Source organism: Microcaecilia unicolor, chromosome 2, assembly GCF_901765095.1.
Source record: "Microcaecilia unicolor chromosome 2, aMicUni1.1, whole genome shotgun sequence".
NCBI classification, from domain to species: domain Eukaryota; kingdom Metazoa; phylum Chordata; class Amphibia; order Gymnophiona; family Siphonopidae; genus Microcaecilia; species Microcaecilia unicolor.
In genome coordinates this window covers 225069856-225088545 of record NC_044032.1, presented here as the reverse complement: position 1 = coordinate 225088545, position 18690 = coordinate 225069856, and the positions used below count along the sequence as shown (strand labels likewise).

Here is an 18690-nt window from a genome sequence, read left to right as displayed (position 1 = left end):
TCTCCGCCCAATTGTACAGGCAGTCCAACCCAGTCTCCAAGCAGTTAAACAGGAGTGCACAAACTCACCCCCTCCTGACAGACATATGGGACGCTTTTAACCCAATAACAGAGGAGAGCCTTGACAAAATCCTAAGAGACCTTTGACCAACTATCTGCTCTCTCAACCCCTGCCCATCAAAGATAGTGCAGCAGACAAATATGGGCCTTATAGAAGGTGCCACTAAAACTATGAATTCCTCTTTTTCTAATGGGCAACTACCAACAACCTTAAAAAGGGCAGTGGTTCACCCTTTGCTAAAGAAAAACAGCCTTGACTAAGACAAACTTGAAAGCAGCACTCAGCCTCTCAGCTGGAGATTCATTATTTTTGCAAGTGGAACAGGCTGGAAAATATTTCAGCTAAGGAAACATCTTCCCCTTGCTGACTGCATCTACTACAGGGAAGAAATACTTTCAGGCACTTTTAGAGCAAGGTAATGTTATATGTGTTAATAGGGCAGGAAGGGGCCTTGTTTTTGCCTGTATGGTTTTATAATCCACTGAAGGACATTGCCTCCTATCCCATGACTTTTTAAATTTCTCAGGAGTCTCTAATGAGGAAATTTGTCAAAAGCTTTCTGAAAATCTAGATACACTACATCAACCTGCTCACCTTTATCCACATGTTAATTCACTCCTTCAGACAAATGAAGCAAATTGGTGAGGCAAGACTTCACTTAGCTGAACCCATGCTGACTCTGTCCCATTAAACTATGTTTGTCTATGTGTTCCTAAATGTTACTCTTTATAATAGTTTCTACTATTTTGCAACTTAAGCACTGGCAAGTTAGATGCAAAACATTGATAAAGAAAACTAAAAGAGAACATGAAGAGAAACTTGCTGCCCATGCAAAAACTCACAGTAATATCTTAAGGTATATCAGAAACAAAAAGCCTGTGAGAGAATCTACGGGAACATTAGATTATGGAGGTGCAAAAGGGGCTGTCAAGGAAGACAAGGCCATAATGGTCTTTACGAAAGAAGATGTAAGAGATCTGCCTGTACCAGAAATGTTTTTCAAGGGTGATGATGCGGAGAAACTGAAAGAAAACTTGGTCAGCCTGAAGGACATACTCAGGCTTATTTTTAAAAGAGAAGGATGCCCATCTTCAAATTGCAAGATGGAAGTCCTTCTCACAGGGTCGCCCAAATCGGCATAATCGAAAGCCGATTTTGGGCATCCCCAACTGTTTTCCATCGCGAGGACGACCAAAGTTCCCGGGGGCATGTCAAAGGCGTAGCGAAGGTGGGACTTGGGCATGCCTAACACATGGGCGTCCTCGACCCATAATCGAAAAAAGAAGGGTGTGCCTGACGAGCATTTGGACGACTTTACTTGGTTCTTTTTTTGTTATGACCAAGCCACGAAAGGTGCCCGAACTGACCAGATGACCACCGGAGGGAATCGGGGATGACCTCCCCTTACTCGCTCAGTGGTCACTAACTCCCTCCTACCCTCAAAAAATTCTTTAAAATATTTTTTGCCAACCTGTATGTTAGCCTCAAATGTCATACTCAGGTCCATCGCAGCAGTATGCAGGTCCCTGGAGCAGTTTAGTGGGTGCAGTGCACTTCAGACAGACAGGCGGGCCCAGGCCCATTCCCCCCCTACCTGTTACACTTGTGATGGTAAATGTGAGCCCTCCAAACCCCACCACAAACCCACTGTACCCACATCTAGGTGCCTCCCTTCACCCATAAGGGCATGGCTTGCACTGAGCGTACTTTTAGACATCACCTAATTTTATAAAAGTGCATTTACATATGAAAATGATTTTAAAGTTAGCCTCAACAACTTACTCTCCCCCCCCCCCCCCCTCCATTTACAAAGCCACAAGGGCTGTGTCGGCATTAGCACACGGCAGCTGCTAGCACAGCTTAGTAAACAGGGGGTTAAGTGTGACCCACTTCCTTAGACGCCGAGATGTGCATTTCCAAAACCATGCATACCCTGTGCATATAAATGTTTTTATGGGAAAACAAATGTTTGATACAAAACACAGATTCATTGCTCTAATCCCACATTCCTTTCCACTTATTTTCATTCACTTTTTGGTGGGGGAAGTAACCAGAGTGCAGGCAGGCAACACCACTGAGTAAATGTCTCTGAGGTATGTGATTTCTTTATGGGTTATGGATGAAATGGTTTGTCTCATTTTTGAACTCTCTCTTTCATTGCTACAGCGATGGTAGAAGTGTAGCCATCAAGAAAATTAAGAAGAAATCATTCACACTCACCAAAACCATTCGCAAGGAAGTGAAGCAAGTCAGGTAAAGAAAATATTTTATAAACACATGAAAATCACTGTCAATAGACAAAACGTGGAAGGAAAAAAGAGACCTCAAAACTATAATTTAATTTCAGCTGTCATAATCATAAAAAATAAAAACCTTCTTGTGCAAAATGTGAAATGTAGCAGATGAATCCAGAGACTTGTGGGTTATAACCATTCAGCAGGTGGAGACAGAGAGCACTGAACTGAACTCTGTTATATAGAATGGCTCCTTGGTCAGTTAGTATATCTCTGTTTCCAGCAGGCAGTGGACAGTCTCTCACACTCCCCTGATTTAATCTTTCCTATAGCTCCTATTCTGGGTCTCTTGGTTCAGTAAAGCTTGGGGGTGTCTAGGTTGAGCGGTACCTACTTTAGGGAGAACACCTGGTGGTGTCAGGTCCCTCCCCCACCTCATATCCTCTCTAGCCGCTCTTCTGTTCTCCTTCCTCACAGATTTTAAAAAAAATCTGAGGAGTTGGTCAGCAGTTAACCCTGCTTATCTGGCTCTGAATTGGAGGAGGACTATCCTGCCTTGCGACAAGCATAGGCTCTACAGAGAAACTGCCTGAACCTCTAGTTTCAATGCTCTGGGTGAGTATAGCTTTAAATTTCTTTTTCTACCAGGATAACTCACGGATACGCTTTTGCTTTCTCTTTTATGGCGGCAGGGGCTGTAAAACGATGCTCTCACTATGGGAAGCGCAGAACAGCGTCGGGGCAGTGCTCACAGTGTTTTTCAGGGGCTGAAGTGGCCGACTAGGACTCAATGGAGGCTGGTCCATCAGGTTCCTGCTCAAGGAACTCATTGCCTCAGTCTTTACAGATTTTCTTCACAGAGGCTGTTAGTTCGCTGGCTCCCACAGCCATTTTAGAGAACTGCGATTCTGCTACTGCAGATGAGAGCCCTTGTTTACCAGCTCAGTCAGCTGTTCCTTTGTCTGGTACCCACTCCACAGTGAATTTGATGGGGGTTAGTACTTCCTCTGCTTCTCAAGAACCTTTCTCCCCAGAGTTTATTTTTCTCCTTCACAAGGCGTATTGGATGAAACGCTCTTACCAGCCTTTTGCGTCACAGCCTGCTTCTCAGAACTCACAGGGAGAGGGTTCCTCAAAAAGGAGACAGTTAGAGGGTAGTTCTGAGGTGGATATTATTTCATCCCCTTCCCCTGCCCTCTCTGAAGGTGGTGTCTCAGTGGCTTCTCTGCCATACATTTTGCCTGAACCTCGTGATGAAGGAGAATTTGCTGATGATCCTACTGCAGTTAGCGTCTTCCGTAAGGAAGAATAAAATTCTTTTATCACTAAGGCTCTGGAGGTTCTAAATATTTTTTCCACATTCTCAGACTCCTTCCTCCTCTAATCCTAAAATGGCTAGCACAAAGAAGCTGCCTAAGTCCTTTCCTATTCATGAAGCTATGCAGGAGCTGATTACTACTCAGTGGTCCACTCCAGATTGCCCCGGCTGTGGCTCGCTTATATCCTATCTCGCAGGATGAACTGGATAAAATTGCCGAAAGTGGACTCCTTAGTGGCTGCAGTTACTAAATAAAAACACTCTTCCAGTGGAAAAAGGGATAGCCCTGAAAGATGTTCAGGACATGAAACTAGAATCTTCCCTAAAGCTATCTTTTGAAGTCTCTGCTCTCTCCCTTCAGGCTTCAGTCTGCAGTCCTTAAGTGGCCAGAGCTTGCCTCAGCGAGGTTCAACAGGCAATGGATGAATTATCTGGTTCTGAGTCTCTGACTACCCTTGAATTCCCTTCTTATCAGAGCATCTGCCAAGCAAATGGCATTGGCAGTTACAGCCAGAGGTGTATTATAGCTCCGCCACTGGGCAGTGGATGCTGCCTTTCAAACTAGGGTTACCATATTTGCCTTGCCAAAAAAGAGGACACCAGTAGCCACACCCCCTCTCCATCCACCCCACTATACCCCCTTCCCACCCCACCATATCCCTGTCACACCCCTTCCCCACTCCACCACACCCTCTGCCATGGCCCCCACTCCCATGCCACACAATCACCTTGATCCCCCTCAAAGAAAGCCTCCCTCACTCCTTACTCCCTACCCCCATTCCATCCAAGATCCACTTCCCCTCCCCGACCCCTACCTTATCATGTCCTGGTGGTCTAGTGTCATTTTTGGGGCAGGAAAGGACCCCACTTTCCTGCCTGGCGATGCTGCTGTCTGCTTGCTGCCAGCACTGCTTCAAAATGGCTGCCGAGACTTCAAGTGGTGTGACCTCGCAAGACTTGCTCTGATCACCTTTTCATCCTCATGTAAGGACCAAATCAGGGTAATGCAGCCTCAAAGGTGACTATTGCTTGTGAGGGTTAAGGAACCTATTGCTTCAGCTTGTATTCTGTCTGGTAAGCAACCTCCATCTGTGTTGAGTTCATTCTACCAGAGCTCTGTCAACATCGTGGGTAGAATCTCATGCTTACTCTCATGAAGAAATATATAGATCAGCTATGTGGTCCTCCTTACACACTTTTTCCGGACATTATCGCCTGGATGATTCAGCCAGATCACAGGCATCCCTTGGGGGTCTGTTCTCTCCGTGCATGTTTCTGGCTGCCACCATGTTTGAGGACTGCTTTGCTACATCCCACAAGTCTCTGGAGTCATCTGCTGGTGATGACAATGAAGGAACAATGATGACTTATCGGATAATTTTCTTTTCTTTAGTCACAGCAGATGAATCCAGAGCCCCGCCCTTTCTAGATGATCTGTTCTTCCTTTTTTCTATTTCTCTGTTTACATTTCTTAGGTTGTTTAAGAGCACTGCTGGCTATTCTAGTTGTTATATTGTCTATGTTTCATTGCTCTGAGGAAGAAGGACTGACTTAATTGATAATTTATCCTTCTGCTTTGCAGGGGTGTAATCAGATGGCCGATTTTGGATGGGCCTGAGCCCAAAGTGGGAGGGAATGGAATTCATCTCCTCCAAGCCCCCCTCCACTCTCTGCCCCTCCTCCTACCTGCAAACCCAAAATATTAAATACCTGAGCTGGCAGGGAACCCCCAAAACACGCTAGTTGATTTTCTTCTCCTTGGGTAACCAGTGCTCTTCCAAACATAGCCAGCAGCACTTGCCTCAAGCTGATGCCACCACTAGCAGGCCATGCATGCTCAATGCTTGTGCATATGTAAAAACTGAGCATTTGAAGAGGGGCCATTGTCAGCATCAGCTTGAGGTAAGTGCTGTTGGCTGCCTTTGGAAGAGCGCTGGCTGCATGAGGTGGAGGAAATCTTCAGCTGGCAGGGTTTGGACATCCCCACCAGCCACAGCAAAAGTGCCACAATGTTAGACGGGCCTGATTGGCCCATGCATGGCATAGCCACGGCTGCTTTGTTATGAGATATACTAAGTGATCAAAGAGCATACTGTCCAATATGACTGGTTTCAGTTTAGTGCTATCTCCACCTGCTGGTAGATGGTTATAACCCATTAGTCTCTGGATTCACCTGCTGTGACTAAAGGAAAGAAAATGATCAGGTAAGGCATAATTTTCCTTAGTCAACTTTAATTAGAAATTTTTCAAACATTATAACTTTGACTTAACTTTCAAAGACTTTTCAAAAATATGTTGCAGACAATGAGGGGCATAATCAAAAGGGACGCCCAAGTTTTGCTGAGGACATCCTCGCAAAACATCCCGATGGAGGAGCGGGGAAACCCATATTATTGAAACAAGATGGACGTCCATCTTTCGTTTCGATAATATGGTCGGGGACGCCCAAATCTGGAAATTTAGGTCATCCTTAGAGATGGTCGTCCCTAGACTTGGTCATTTCTGATTTTCGGTGATAATGGAAACCAAGAACGCCCATCTCAGAAACGACCAAATGCAAGCCCTTTGGTCATGGGAGGAGCCAGCATTCGTAGTGCACTGGTCTCCCTGACATGCCAGGACACCAACCAGGCACCCTAGGGGCACTTCAGTGGACTTCAGAAATTGCTCCCAGGTGCATAACTCCATTACCGTGTGTGCTGAGCCCCCCAAAACCCACTACCCACAACCGTACACCACTACCATAGCCCTTATGTGTGAAGGGGGGCACCTAGATGTGGGTACAGTGGGTTTGTGGTGGGTTTTGGAGGGCTTGCTGTTTCCTCCACAAACATAACAGGTAGGGGGAGGGAGGGGGATGGACTTGGGTCCGCTTGCCTGAAGTGCACTGCACCCACTAAAACTGCTCCAGGGACCTGCATACTGCTGTGATGGACCTGAGTATGACATTTGAGGCTGGCATAGAGGCTGGCACAAAATATTTAAAAAAAGGTTTTGAGAGTGGGAGGGGGTTAGTGACCACTGGAGGAGTTGTTTTAAAATTCCTTATTTCCCTTCGTTACTGTTGCAGTTTCTCAATGATCATAGACTGGTTCTTCCTTCTTCATCTCAGGCTCCTTGGGAATCTACGAGATTGTGTGTCTTTTTCTTTCTGTCCCCTTGCCTCTGGAATAATTTACCTCTGGACTTGCAAGCCTATCTTTTCCTTATTTCCCTTCGTTACTGTTGCAGTTTCTCAATGATCATAGACTGGTTCTTCCTTCTTCATCTCAGGCTCCTTGGGAATCTACGAGATTGTGTGTCTTTTTCTTTCTGTCCCCTTGCCTCTGGAATAATTTACCTCTGGACTTGCAAGACCTATCTTTTCACTGTGACTTTTAATTAATATGTGTTAGTTCTGGTGAGCTTTTCAGCAACAATAGTTAGTTACAGGCAGTGGCGTTCCTAGGGGGGCTGACACCCGGGGCGGCTCGCCGATGCACCCCGCCCCCCAGGTGCAGCGCACCCCCGGATGTAGCGTGACCCCCCTCGGCGAAAGGACACCCCCCGAGAAAGAACCCCCCCCCCGGGTGCACGCCGCTGGGGGGCTGCCGCGCGCGCCTGTCCTTCCTTTGTTCCATGCTCCCTCTGCCCTGGAACAGGAAGTAACCTGTTCCGGGGCAGAGGGAGCATGGAACGAAGGAAGGACAGGCGCACACGGCACCCCCCCAGCGGCGTGCACCCACCGCCCCTCCTAGGAACGCCACTGGTTACAGGTTTTATTTGTTAAGTTTTAGTCGATTCTGCTTTCCTCTGTCGCTTTCTAAAGTTAGTTTTGGGTGTGTCTGTTTTCTGGTGTTCCTGGGATCTGTCCTGTCACTCAATGGCGTTCTGTTTTCTTTTCCTTTTATCTATTTGTGAAATGTTATAAATTGCTTAGATATCGGATTCCCAGCATTTAGCAATTCATCAAATCATTAATAAACATAAACATATAGCAGTCTATAACTACAAGATTAGAGTAGAATAGATTTCTCAGTAGCATGCACTATTCCTCAATGGTGAGCCGAATAGCATGCATTATTCTTCAGAAAGATATAGGACTATGTACACTAGTAAACCTTTAGGCCCTAGGACTTTGAGCACTACTGATGGTTTGAACTTACATACAGTACTTTCCCATCAGAGAAAGAATAAATTTCAAAGTCCATACACTGATTCATAAGATCATATACGGAGAATCCCCTAGCTACATGAATATACTGGTTGACCTCCCAATCAGAAACAGATCAATGTCTTCACGTACTTACCTCAATTTATACCTTCCCAACTGCAAAGGAATTAAATAAAAAACCTACTATGCATCCAGCTTCTCCTTTTTAGGCAGCCAGCTTTGGAACGCTCTACCAAAATCCATCTGAACAATCAACGAATATTTGATTTGATTTTTCTATATTTTTTCCATATTTATTTGTGAATATTTATGATTACCTATTGACAGTATCTTTACATAAGTTGTCTGAGAGTCCCTGTGTTTTTTTAAATTTGGTCTATGGTTTTCTTTATCCATCTTAGGCCTTGAGAGAAATCCCTCCCCCCTCCCTTTCTTCCTTCCTCCCCCTGTTCCAGCAGGACCCTATACTTGTGTTCTGTGTGCTGTGAGTTTTTCCCCCCACTGATGTCACCGACATTACCAACAAATCACTTTTTAAGGGTCTCCTGGGTTGCCCTTACTCCAGTTGATGGAACCTGCTACAAATGTATTCCAAGACCATACATTCCAAGAGCTGAAGAAGGAATGTTTCTCATAAAAATATGCAAAAGACCCAAAGACACAAAAAGTGTAGAAGTGTGAAGATAAACATCCAGAATCAACTTTCATTCTTAAACGAATACGACTGGATTTACACACGCAATTTTGGTCACTCTGTATAGAATCTGGGGGATGGCATGTAATAGCAAATGGGCTGTACCAGTGGGCGGAGCATTGGCATGTCATAGATGTTCTGTCTAGCAACACATGCACCTTACAGAGTAGCCACTTTATAAAATTGCCCCCATAGTGGATAGAGTTAGATCTGGGAGCCTATCCTGCTTATTTTTGAAGGAGAAGGGCGGCCATCTTCCAACACAAATCGGGAGATGGCCGGCCTTCTCCTAATGCCGGCCAAATCGGTATAATCGAAAGCCGATTTTGGCCGGCTTCAACTGCTTTCCATCGCAGGGCCAGCCAAAGTTCAAGGGGGCATGTCGGCAATGTACTGAAGGTGGGACGGGGGCGTGGTTAAGAGATGGCTGGCCTCGGATGATAATGGAAAAAAAAAGGCTGGCCCTGATGAACATTTGGCTGATTTTACTTGGTCCCTTTTTGTTCACGACCAAGCCTCGAAAAGGTGCCCAAACTGACCATATGACCACCAGAGGGAATTGGGGGTCACCTCCCCTTACTCCCCCAGTGGTCACCAACCCCTTCCCACCCTAAAAAAAAATGTAAACACATTTTGCCAGCCTTTATGCCAGCCTCAAATATCACAGCACCATCACAGCAGTATGCAGGTCCCTGGAGCAGTTTTTAGTGGGTGCAGTGCACTTCAGGCAGGCGGACCTAGGCCCACCCCCCCCCCCCACCTGTTACACTTGTGGTGGTAAATGTTGAGCCCTCCAAACCCCCCAAAACCCACTGTACCCACATGTAGGTGCCCCCCCCTTCACCCCTTAGGGCTATGGTAGTGGTGTACAGTTGTGGGGAGTGGGTTTTGGGGGGGTGGGGGGGCTAGGCACCCAAGGTAAGGGAGCTATGCACCTGGGAGCAATTTGTGAAGTCCACTGCAGTGCCCCCTAGGGTGCCCGGTTGGTGTTCTGGCATGTTAGGGGGACCAGTGCACTACAAATGCTGGCTCCTCCCATGACCAAATGGCTTGGATTTGGCCGGGTTTGAGATGGCCGCCATTAGTTTCCATTATCAGCGAAAACCAATAGCAGCCATCTCTATCGCCAGCAATCCCTAAGGGCGGCCCAAATGTTGAGATTTGGCCGGTCCTGACCATATTATCAAACCGAAAGATGGCAGGCCATCTTGTTTCGATAATACAGTTGAGTACGTCGCTTGACGAGTCCGTCATTAGAGATGGCCGTCCGTATAGATGGCCGGCCCCATTTGATTATTCCCCTCCACATTATAAAGGTATATAGATGTCTGTGTTGCCTTTATAAAACAGGTGTCTGTTTGGACCCCTCAAATAGGCATCTCTAGTGATTTTATTGCTTGGTACCAGGGCCGCCGAGAGGGGGGGACAGGGGGGACAAAATTCCCCGGGCCTCTAGGGGGGCCTGGCACAGGAGTCCCACCCCGCCCTCCGTCATCAGGACCTCGCACCTCCTGGGGCCCTGCGGCGCTTCCTGGCGCTCCCTTCCTCGTTGCGACACTCTCAGCTTCATATTTTTCCAGCCACCCTGCATTTAAAATGTTGCAGCGGCGGCAAAAACACAGGCTTGCCTCTTCTTTAAGCCCTTCCCCTTCTCTTTCAGCGTGCACTGATGCAATTTCCGGTTTCCGCGAAGGCGGCACAGTGCACGCCGAGAGAGAAGGGGAAGGGCTTAAAGAAGAGGCGAGCCTGCGTTTTCGCCGCCGCTGCAACTTTTTAAATGCAGGGCGGCTGGCCTGGAAGGAAGGAAGGGAGGGCTGTCCCTCGTTCTCTTCATTTGTGGCTAGCATTTTTATTTATTCTCACTTATATTTTCAAATGTGCCGGCTTGTGCAGCATAGGAATGTACACAGGGGACGTATAATAACGGAATAACCTTTGGTAGTAATTTGTCATTTGGAGGGGCTGTTTATAGGGACTCCTTAGCACGTGTTGTATTCGTGCAGACATTTTTTTTTCTCCTGGTAAAGGGTCACTAAAACAGACATCATTTATGAGAATCAGGTGCTCAACACTAACACTTAGAGTTTTTATCTGCATGGTTATTGTTTAATTATCCCTCTATAGACCCCCGTGGGATCCTTCCACACGGAGTTATACAGAGGGTCTGTTCTTCTATGATCTTGTGGACCGCCTCCCTGAATTTCAGCGATACTCCTGCCCATGGGTATCGCTGTTGAGGAGGCATCAGAAGGCTTAGTTCAGATCTTATTCCCATGACCACAGCTTTCTGTCTTTCAGGATCTAGGTGTATCTTGGGCCATTTATGTTCCCACATATATATTATTAAAATCTACCCTAATTAGTTGGAAAAGTGAGTGTCACCTGTGTGTGGATTATTTGGTAGAGCAAATGATAGATAAACAGTAGAAATAAAGACAAAGATAGTTTTCAGAAATAGGATTTTGTTTATTCTTACCAAAATAAAGTCTTCTATTCAATACATTCATCAGACAAATTCTGGATTCAGCTGACCGGAGCTCTGCGTCCTAGATGCGTTGGGGAGAACCTCCAACGATCTATCTGATGCCCTTCCTTATATAGTATCTGGTCCTTTTTTCCTCTAATATTGCTTAATCTATGAATCATACTTTGCTTTCCGGCCAGGTGTCCATCTGTACCATCTGTACCATCTCCTTTCCTGTTCTAGCTATTTTGAGAGATTGAGACATTTCCCTTTTTGTAAACATTTCCTTAGATACGGGTATCCAAACATCCAAACAAGAACAAAACAACTCTTGTTATGAAGATATCTAAATTTGGATATATCAGGTTCATATCATCTTGTGATCTGGGTGCCAACTTATTAAAAACATTCTCCATCTTACAAACCAAAATTTCCATTTTCATCCATAATTTCTACATCATATGTGTTACATTCAATTTGAAAGTTGTACCAGGTTTCATTAAGACTCATCATGCAGTCCTGCTATTGCAGGTTCTCTGCTATAAGGCCATCAGCTTGTTATCAGGCCTAGTCAGTGCTTTTCAGCTGTTTAAAGCTATGTAGCTTGGCCCACCACTATTCCAGTGGATAGGTCTTAAGCTAGAACACATATTAACTTGCAGGAAAAGCAAGTCCTTGCTCAGCCAGTCATAGATTTTTAAACCTAGCTGGTATTTTTACAGCCTGAGTCCTAAAATCTGGCCTTCCACCCTTCCGGTGGACATCCAGTGAGGGCCTCTTGCTGTAGTATAATTATACATTATTTAGTTATTTATGACACTTATGTGCTGGAAACCTGAGGGCATAGCTGGGGCTGGGAACTGAAACTCGGGGGAGGGGTGAAAAGGGGGGTAAGTTGGGGCAAGTCACTGGACATGGAGGGGAGGGAGGGAGGACAGGGAGCAAAGGAGAATCACTGGGAATGAGTAGGGAGGGCAGGGGAGCGAGGAGAGTTGCGATGGATGGAGGGGAGGGGAGGAGAAATGCTGGACATGGAAGTGAGGGAAGACAGGAAGGAGATGCACATGGATGGAGGGGAGAGGAAAAATTCTGGATACGGATGGAGGAGAGGGGAGGGAAGAGAGGACATGAGATGAACATGGATGGAGGGGAGGAGAGAGAGGATAAATGCTGGACATGGATGGAGGAGAGGAAAGAGAGAGGAAGGAGATGCATCCTGAAGGAGATGAGGGAAAGGGAAAAGAGGAGAAAAACTGCACATGGCTGGAGAAAATAGGCAAAAGCTGGATCCACTCTATACCTACCTCTTCCAGTCAAGTCCGCGGAGGACCCAGCTTTTACCTATGGATGTAGGGCAAGAAATGAAGAAGAAAGGCGGCCCTGTCCGTCGTCAACCGTCTGCCACCAGGTCGGGCCCCCTGCATTGAAATCACAGCGCCTCTCACCTCCGTGTGAAAGCGCTGCAGGCAGCAGCAGATCGCCTCCCTTCGGGCTTCCTTCCCTCTCTGTGTCCTGCCCTCACAGAAGTTACGTCAGATGAGGGCAGGACACAGGGAGGGAAGGAGGCCCGAAGGAGGGAGGCAATCTGCTGCTGCCTGCAGTGCCTTCACATGGAGGTGAGAGGCACTGTGATTTCAATGCAGGGGCCCGCTGGTGCATGGAGGGGGGACGGGTGGTGGGGGAGCGGTGGCAACCTGGGGGGGGGGGCCGGGGGGGCCTTGTCCCGGGCCTGGCCCAGTCTCTCGGCGGCCCTGCTTGGTACGATCTAATTTTGTGCTACCAAGCAATTTGTGCACCACAGAGAGAACTGGTCAGCCCTTTCCAATGAGGTTTGCACCTTAGATGGTCCATTACACCATCAAGTTGCCCACAACTATCTTAGAACCCAGTAATTCAGGTAGAGATTGGAACCCGCTTGCCTATCAGGGCTTACCGATTGTTCCATTAAAAACACAATAATTTGTATTTTTCCAGAAAGAACATTTTCATTATAAATCAGATGGAAGAGCCTTATGTGGTGAAATATATGCAATGTGCAATGTGAAGAATGACTATATAGAAATAATATGTATTTTATATGGAACTCTTCAGGGAATTGGACCACCCTAATCTGTGCAAATTCATCGGTGCTTGTATTGAAGTGCCAAATATGGCCATTCTAACTGAGTATTGTCCAAAGGGGAGTCTGAATGATGTTTTGCTAAATGAAGATGTCCCTCTAAACTGGGGATTCAGGTAAGTCATTTTCAAACAGTAAATGTTATAATTCAGTTAGCATGACAGCAAAGTAGCTTTCTTCATTGTTCACTGCATATTATTGAAGGCCAGTAATGCAGATGCAACTTGATTTGCATTAAGTCTGCATCATTTAGGATCAGATACTGAAATTTACATATTTCATGGACTGTAAAATGTTTAGAGACACTATGAAGAGAACCTCCGATGTTTTCCTAGATATGTTGATGAAACTGCGCAAAAAAGGTCCAGTTTCTATTGTTTATTTATTAGAATTTATATTCCACTCATCTGAACATTCTGAGTGGATCACAGAAGAAATGTCAGAAATAGTTAAATTTGAAATAAAACAGTACAACACAGACAGGTATCACAACAAGTAACAAGAGTAAATTCCACCATTCTCAGGGACAATACAAAATGAAGGTATGCCGATGCAACTCTCACTGCATTAAAAAGTTAAGGAGGCAATTCTGTAACTGGGTGTCACAAGTTAGGCATCAAGATGCAGCACACTGAACGCAAATACTATAACGGCCTCCTGGTGCCAAGGTTCCTTTATAGAAGGTGAGTAAGTCAACATCTATGTGCTCACATTTAGGCACGCCAACTTATACCATGTCAATAGGTGCCTTTAGCATGCAGCATACAATATGCTGCAAGTTATGTACATAAATGTTGATCTCACCCATGTCATGCCCTTCCTTCCCTTTTGAACACCTCTTGCATTTACATGCTGAGTTGAATGCTAAGTGCTTAAAAACATTTTAGCATGCAATTGGCACTTACATTTAGACACCAGGTATGGTAAGAGAATAAGGGGGACTCTATGTAGAAACAGGGAAATGCAAACCACAATAATAACAATTCTATCAATCAATAGTGTTTGCAAGATTAGTTTGCGGGTGTAACCCCAGAACTAAATTATTGTGCAAATTGGAACCTCAAATCTCCGGATAGGGAAAAATACAAACGTATTGAAACATCACTCTCTGCTTAAAGATAGTAATGTTTCAATACGTTTGTATTTTTCCCTATCTGGAGATTTGAGGTTCCAATTTGCACAATAATTTAGTTCTGGGGTTACACCCGCAAACTAATCTTGCAAACACTATTGACTGATAGAATAGAATAAGGGGGTAAATTTATACCGAAAGAAGTATGACTTCCCAAAGGAATGCAAATCATTCTTTAACCTAATGTCTATAGGAAAGGGTCTCTGTATGCCAAAACTGTCTGATGGAAAGGGGTCCTTGATCTGTGGACTTAACAGACAGGAAAATGAGGTAGAAGAGCTTGTATAAAATAGTTAAAAAGTCACTACTTAACTTTTCATCCTATTTATTACTTATTGGATAAATTAAATTCACAGATGATAGGAAACCAAAGGAGCACATTTTGGCTTCAGATAATATGTTTAATTCAATTTAATTTAAATTTTATGTTTATATTCCACATAACCCAAAAGGGTTTGAAGTAGAGTACAACCATATAAAATATCCACATTACAAAAAGCATGATTAAACTAATACATGAAACTTCTAGCATCATACATACCATTAATCAACTCCCAAAATCTGACATTCATTGAGTTATAAAATTTATTGCTGCACTTGTATCCCACATTTTCCCACCTATTTGCAGGCTCAATGTGGCTTACAAAATGTTATAACAACATGTACACATTATAGGATAAGAATTTCAGAATATAGATACAGATGGGTACATAGAATATCATAGCAATCATATTAACGGAATAATAAATGTATACAAGTACATTTTTAATTGCTTATGAAAACTAATATAAGGGTTAACCAAATGAAAGGTTAGAAGGACGCTTATTCTAACAGGTCCTATTTCGGGTAACTGAGTTTATAATCCACTACAGATAGCATCCTATCCCCCGATATTCAGTCCACAGTGGTGAGTAGTTTTAAAGCCATTGATCACCATGGGCTGGTTGTAACCTGAATATTCAGTGCCAGGCCATGTCTGGGCAACAGCACTGAATATCCAGGTCAGCTGTAGACCTAGAAGTTATGCAGGTGCCAGCCAATATTTAGTTCCAGCACCCACATAGCTAACTGGGCAAAGTTAGGACTCCCTTTTGTGCAGTCCAGCTTGCTGAGTTAGAGATGCGGGCACTGCCATGGAATATGTTTAGTCCAGGCATTTGGTGCAGCAAGATAAAAGGAACGGAGTCTAGAGTTAGTGGTGGAGGAGAAGGGTGCAGATAAGAGAGATTTACTGACCTATGATCGAAGCCAGCACTGTGACTGAGACGCTGTAATTGAATAATACAACAGCACAGGCGGTGTCACCAGGACTTTTTTTAAGGGGGTACTTGGGGGTACTGAGTACCGGCACCTTTTCCATTGGCTGCTAAAATTGGCCCATGGTCCCCAAGTTTTAATGAAAGAGCTCAGGCTCTAAACATCAATTCTGCCTTGTCATAGGTTCTGTGACTGGTTGCAGGGGGCCTGGCTATTGTGGGGTGGGTCCCTCAGTGATTACCCCCACCCCTGAAGGGTGGCCTAGCATTTGAGTACCGGCACCTTTTTCACTAGAAAAAGTGCACTGGGTGTCACAGGCGTCTGAGGTCTTTTCCCCCAAGTGGTAGCTACAGAGAACACCTTTCTTACTCGATTTTTTGGATTATGCAAATGTATATGACCATATTACAAGGTGTGCTGAGGTATATTACTGATGTGGTTAAAAAACAATTTAAATGAGCTGCAGAAAATTAGAAGTGGTCTCATGAAGGCTAAAGGGTAAAAGTTTGAAGTGGTACAATCTGGCAAAATGCCATTTTCTTTTGAGTGACTCATGACATGGATTCTTTCAGTAACCTTTGGTCAGATGGAACAGGCCCATCCACAACAGTCTAGCAGTTCACTGACCAAAGGCATCAGGTAGGTGTTGAACCTGGAGATGGCATTCATTCAGTGGATATCTATGCAGAAATATGTATAGCCATCAGTTTTGGGGATTATTTAATTGGGGATGGACCAGTAACTCAGCCTTCAATTCTGCACTGCTTGGACCTTATTTTCTGTCATTTTCCCCCTGCACTTCTGGGAATCATTGACTAGTGCAGCATCTTCTTCCCAGTGGCATCTGAATGTCATGTATAATCAGGCAAGGTTCTCCCCAGTTTGGGTGAGAAATATCCAGAAATTGTCACATCACTTGCTCTGGCTGACTCAAATGAAGGAGTCTGAATATGTTACTGGTCTTTAGGATGTTATTTCTCTCACATAGTGGGTTGAGGGATCTAATCCTAATCCAAATGCTTCTAGTTTCCTCCAGGGTTTTAGTAAAATAGCATAGTACTTGTCTCCTTAGTCTTTTACCAATTTTTCAAGCCTCTTTCTACCATTGCCCATATATATATATTTATATTTGGTACTTAATCAAAAAATCAGGCTGACTCGTGTCTTATCTCATCTCCAGGTTTTTAAATAAATGACTACCACAAACTAGTGAGGCTTTTGTCCAAACATCCATCTGGCCCACACTGATTGATTTTAGAATTGTAGCTATCGCAGTCTATGCAGGTTACGCCAGTCTTCTTGGAAGCTAATAAAGTCAGTCTGCAACTGTCTGCAGCACTTGCTTGTGATGTTTGCCTCTTGAACCTGTCATATGACTGAGCACCTACTCAAGCTGCACTCTCCTTGCTTCTACCTGCTACCCCCACCTGTTTATACCACTGCTGTATGGAAGTAATTTTATAGGGAGCTACTTAGTTGTAGGTGGAAAGAAGGCACATAAATAGTGATATTCTAGTTATTTTCCATAGCGAAAGCTAGAAGGATGCTTGGGTGTAAAGGGAGAGGAATGGCCAGCAGGAAAAAGGAGGCGATAGTGCCTCTGTGTAAGACCTCATTTAGAATATTGTGTACAATTCTGGAGACTGCACCTTCAAAAAGATATAAACAGGATGGAGTCAGTCCAGTGGCTTCGTGAGGGCAGCTGACACCCGGGGCGGGTCGCCGCTGCGCACCCCCCCCCCCCCCCGGGTGCAGCGCGGCGCACCCTCCCCCCTCCGGAGCGCAACCTCCCCCCCCCCCCGAGAACATACCTGGAAGGCGGTGAGGGGCGGGCGGGAGAGCCAATCCGCCGAGTGCACGCCGTTGGGAGGTGTCGGCACTTCGCTGGTTCCCTGCTCTCTCTGCCCCGGAACAGGAAGTAACCTGTTCCGGGGCAGAGAGAGCAAGGAACCAGCGAGGCACCGACACCCCCCAGCGGCGTGCACCCGGGGCGGACCGCCCCACCGCCCCCCCCCTTCCTATGCCACTGAGTTAGTCCAGAGGGCGGCTACTAAAATAGTCAGTGGTCTTCATCATAAAGCATGCTGGACGAATATTCCATGACGCCGTGAAAATGTGTTTCAGATCTGAAGTTTCCAGATACTCTTATTTATCCATTCCAGAAGCCGTGAAGCTTATTTTAGCCTAGGTGACCCTTGAGGAAGGTTTTGTGCCAAAACACGGTCTGTGTATGGTCATTTTCGTTGCCTCTTTACCACTTTGTGGACTTTTTTGTGTGTACTTTGACTAAGAAACTTTATTGGATTGTTTTCTGCAAGTTTTGGAACTTTTTTTCTTCCACCCCTTTTTTACATTCTGTTTCCTTTGTGGAAGTTGTGTGGCCCTCCTTGCTGGGACACCCTCCCCCCCCCCGAGAAAGAAGCAGCAGGTTTTAGCAGTCTGTTGGATATATGCAGAGAAAAAGAGAGAAAAGTCAAATTATCACCAAGGTAATGAACTCAGGGAGGATCACACTGTTATTCACAGAGACATAGAACAGGGGATGAAAAGAGGTGGTTTAGGGGGAAAGATAGTAGAGTGTGCTTAGGGCCTTCAAAGAATTCAGTTAATCCCCAGCCCTGCCTCCATACCATCTAGTGTTTTGCTTTGTTTATTTTGGTTCTTTATTGTGTGTGTGTGTGTGTGTGTGTGTGTGTGTGTGGAAAGTTTGCAGTACTGCTATCCCTCTCTCCCTCTTCTGTCCTCCTGTCTATGCCCCCTACAAGTTCAATGTTTCTCCCTCTTTCTCCATTCTCACTCCCCTCATCGGGTCAGCATCTCTCCCTCCACCCCACCGTGATCTGTCAAACTTGGCTTTATTGGCAGCAGCAACAGCGATTAACACACACTGCCTGCAGCTGGCCCCAGAACCTTCCCTTTTTTGAATTGTGCCACCCATGCAGAAACAGAAAGTGAGTCAGAGAGGGAGGGATGTGGCAGAGGGAAGGTTCTGGGGCTGGCTACAAGTAGTGTGTATTAATTGCTGTTGTTGCTGGCAAAAACCAGTTTTGAAGGGATGGGAAAAGGTAGAGTTGCTGACCTGCTGAGGAAGAAGCACTGAATCCCCAGGGGGAACGGTGAGGGAGGGAGAACAAGATGCTGGACCACAATGGGGTAGGGATTGAGAAGAGGGGGGAGATCCCAGAACATGGTGGAGAGTAAGAGAGAGAGAGGCTGGACTGCAGGGGATGGAGGGAAGAGATATACTGGACCCAGCGAG

The 18690-nt window shown here is 45.5% G+C and overlaps 1 protein-coding gene across 1 annotated transcript in view; it reads left to right on the top strand.

Moving 5' to 3' along the window:
• LOC115461921 (atrial natriuretic peptide receptor 1-like) overlaps window positions 1-18690 on the top strand; it is a 145895-nt gene that overhangs the window by 41640 nt on the left and 85565 nt on the right. The window contains exons 10-11 of the mRNA XM_030191971.1: window positions 2227-2313; window positions 13015-13158. Coding sequence (XP_030047831.1) covers window positions 2227-2313; window positions 13015-13158 — 231 coding nt within the window. The remainder of the gene's footprint in view (window positions 1-2226; window positions 2314-13014; window positions 13159-18690) is intronic.